At 51.6% G+C, this 3716-nt stretch overlaps 1 protein-coding gene across 1 annotated transcript in view; it reads right to left on the reverse strand.

Moving 5' to 3' along the window:
- Nol9 (nucleolar protein 9) overlaps window positions 1–3716 on the reverse strand; it is an 18611-nt gene that overhangs the window by 14521 nt on the left and 374 nt on the right. The window contains exons 2-4 of the mRNA XM_023699378.1: window positions 3684–3716; window positions 2709–2928; window positions 2271–2398 (exon numbers count right to left, since the gene is read on the reverse strand). Coding sequence (XP_023555146.1) covers window positions 2271–2398; window positions 2709–2928; window positions 3684–3716 — 381 coding nt within the window. The remainder of the gene's footprint in view (window positions 1–2270; window positions 2399–2708; window positions 2929–3683) is intronic.

The raw sequence follows: 3716 nt of genomic DNA on the forward strand, positions 1-3716 counted from the left end.
AAAAAAAAAAAAAAAAAAGCCCACCCACGACCTGCTCCTGCTGGGTCATGGTTCCAGTTCCATTTCCTGTGTCCCAGGAAATGCTGGAAGAGACTTTGTCGCCACCTTCTCTGGCCAGGAACCAACTCCCAGTGACAGCCTCAGCATCCTCTTCTCTCTAGGTGCTTCTCCCCCTCCCCGGGATCAGTGTGGACTGCTCTGAGCCAGGCCAGTGCCTTTAACCCCATCTGAGCAGAACGTCCACAGTCCCACCTGCCCCAACCACCGCTCTGGCTCTCTCCCCTCGTAGAGGATGAGTTGCTACTGACCCGTGAGCTCCTTTCTCTTCCCTCGAGCTGTCCCTCGGCAGCCCACCGAGCCACTGCAGACCAGCCAGCAGCTCCCATTCTCCAGGGCTCCCTTCTCAGGCCCCCTCTTCCCATGAACAGCACCTGTCTCCCCAGAAGCCCTTTCACCCCAGGCCTCTCTAACCCTGATGCTGCTGCTCCTCAGGCTTCTCTGCCACCTCCCTTTGCCCAGCGGGCCGATCCTCGTGCCTCTCCTTGCCACCTCTACTGCCTCCATCCGTGCCAGCACCACCTCTGCAGGCTCCCCGGTGAACAGCTCCAGCTGTCTCTTCCCAGACTGAGGCTTGGCTCAGTGAAGGTTCACTGCAGGTACCCGAATGGGTAAGGCAATAGCCTGGTACTACTCTATGACTCATTGTGCTTTTGTGCTGGGCGTGAGCCCAGGTTTCCCTCATAGTGAGCCTATTCTCCACGCACTGCACCCCAGGCTCCTGGGTTCTTCCCCTTGCCTCACATCCAGCCAACCACTAATCCTGAGGTGTCAACCTAATGTCTCACAGGAGACAGTTACAGCTATGGAACCTGACTTCACAAAACTAACATGAGGCCGGGGAGATGGCTCAGTGCAATAAGCCCAAGGACCTGAGTTCAATCCCTGGTTACGCAAAAACAGAAAAAGAAAACTAACAACACAGAGCCAGCTAAGGTGGGGGTGAGGAATGAGGGATGCAGTGCAAGCACATTTCAATTATTCACTGACAGTTTAGACGGGAAAAAGAATAGCAGGCTGGGGAGACAGCTCAGTGGCATAAGTGCCTGCCTGGCAAGCGCAAGGCCCTGAGTCTAGTCACCAAGCAGCTACCATACAAAGCCAGGAGCATACATGCTATTAACCCCAGCATGCTGGGAGGCTGAGGCAGCAGAGCTGCAAATTTCTGCATAGCCTGGCAACTCAACAAGACACTGTCTCAAAATCAGAAAAAAAAAAAAAAAAAAAGAAAGAAAGAAAAAAAGACTAGGCTATAGCTCAGTGTGAAGACCCCAAATTTAATCCCTAACACTAATAACCGAAACAAAACAATGGTGGCACATGCCTATAATCCCAGCTCTTGCGAGGCTGTAAACAGGTAAATCACAACAAATCTGATTTAGTAGTGAGACCCTGCATGCCCTGTAGATCCTTCCCTAAAATACAAAAAATTAATTAATTAATTAAATTAAACCAACTACCAAGCTGGGGAGATAGATAAGTGAAAGTCTCGGAGGCAAAAGGACCCAGGTTCAGTCCCCAGTACTGCATGCTGCACTGGCCCCGGAATGCCATGCTGGCTACTGAAACCTGGCATGGTAGCACACGCCCATGATCCCAGTGCTGGGGAAGTTGAAACAGGATCACTATGTGTCTGAGCTGCACAGTGAGACCCTGTACCAAATAAATAAATAAAGATTAAGAAATAAAAAAGGAAAGAAAGAAACCAACTACCAGCTGAGCATGGTGGCACAAACCTGCAATCCTAGCACTCAGGAGGCCAGCCTGGGCTACAAAGTGAGTTCAAGGCCAGCTTAAACTATGCAGTGAGACCCTGTCTCAAATAAATAAGAAAAAAGCCATGGGCCAGGGAGATGGCTCAGTGGAATATGCGCTTCCCTGGCAAGCGCAAGGGCCTGAGCTGGCAAGTGCAAGGGCCTGAGTTCAATCCCCGGTTCTGCAAAAAAAAAAAAAAAAGAAAAGAAAAAACGCCACCTACCACATGAATGCTGGCTCTAGCTGGGGACTAAGCCGAGGAAGAGGAGGAGAGCCACTTTTCTAATTTGCCTTTCTACACCAACTATGTCTTCCTACATGCCGACGTGGGTGACCCTCCGTCAGGCCTACCATGCCAACAGGGCAGACTGACCTCCCAGAGTGCATCCCCATGCCTGTCGGATATGCCTGCTTTGGCACAAGTAACTGGTGAAACTGGGCAGAAAAACTAGTCCTACCTCTTGCTCGAAGATGGCGGATGACCCCGGGTGGCTGGTTATGTAGTCAACGGTGGTGCTCTTCAGGCGTTCCAGCAGCACAAGGGAACACAGAGGAGAAAAATTCTTCATCGCCCAAGATCTGTCCTCTGCAACCAGGAACAAAACACCAGAGAAGTGGTAACTGCTGCTAACCTCTACCCACTTTACGGCTGCCACGTCCTCTGCTAAACCCTCATCTTTTTCAGGACACTGTATCGAAGAGCAGAAAACAGGAGTGGAGATCAGTCCATGTAGTCAATCGTGGCCTTTTTACAAAATGCAAAAATAATCAAAGCAACGGTGCTTCAATTCTCAGGACGCTCGTGAGCACCAACATACTGTCCAGACCACTGTTAGCACTTAAAGTGTCTGGCCTCACTACAGAAGGCCCTCACCCATTTCCCCAGCCCTCATTACCCAGGTTAAGATGCGCTCTGAGCAAAGCCCGGGCTTCCCTCTTCACGTCCTTCTTGCTCTTCTCGGGCATGGAGTAATGGACTGCATTGATGGTCAGATAAGAGTGGGTGTAGGCAGAGAAGATGTCCTGGGCAAGCTGGCCTTGATTGATGACAAAACCCAACACCTCCACCTGGCCATAGAGGCAGGTCATTCGACAGACCCCGCTGAAAGTAAAACCCTAACAGGGGAAGAACAAAGTAATGTTAGAGAATCTGTCACTAAAGACTAAATTCTGGAGCCGGGGAGATGGCTCAGTGGAATAAGTGCTTCCCCGGCAAGCACAAGGGCCTGAGTTCAATCCCCGGTTCCGCCAAAAAAAAAAAAAAAAAAAGACTAAATTCTAAGACCATAACTTGCTATACACACGTCAAAGGACAGCGGATTTGTCAGTAACACTGCACTGCAGTACGTGATTATCACATTTTTTAATCCCAGATGATCCCACGAAGCAACGCGGCTCTGCTGTCCCCCAGACTAACCCTACCATGCCCTCTTCACAAACTGTCCACTTCCGGGTTTTCACTCCCCCACCAGCATGCAAGGGAGACTCTCCCAGCCCACAGCTGGCCCAGGTGTGATCGAGGGCAGGTCACCTAAATTATTTCTTCAGCCCGAAAAACCTAGAATCGGCGGCAATTACTCCAGAGAGATATGAGTGCTGAAATCTGAATACCTACAACACCCAATATACTTAAGAGAGAACCGCGCGACTAGTAAATGCAATTTAGTATTTCTGCTAGGATTCAAGTCCGTGCCAACTGGGAAACCCTGGGGACCTCTGAGCAAGAGCCGAGCTGCCACGACGGAAACTTGGACCTGCAGCCGGAGGAATTCGGCGGGAACCCAGCGACCCGGAACCAAAGGATCGGGGCCCAGGGCGCTGGGGGGCCTCGGCCCGGCCGCGTCGCCACCCTCCGGCCCCAGGCGACCCACCTGGCCCGCGGGCAGCAGCAGCAGCGCGCGGCC

Source organism: Octodon degus, unplaced genomic scaffold (assembly GCF_000260255.1).
Source record: "Octodon degus isolate 3935 unplaced genomic scaffold, OctDeg1.0 scaffold00113, whole genome shotgun sequence".
NCBI lineage: Eukaryota > Metazoa > Chordata > Mammalia > Rodentia > Octodontidae > Octodon > Octodon degus.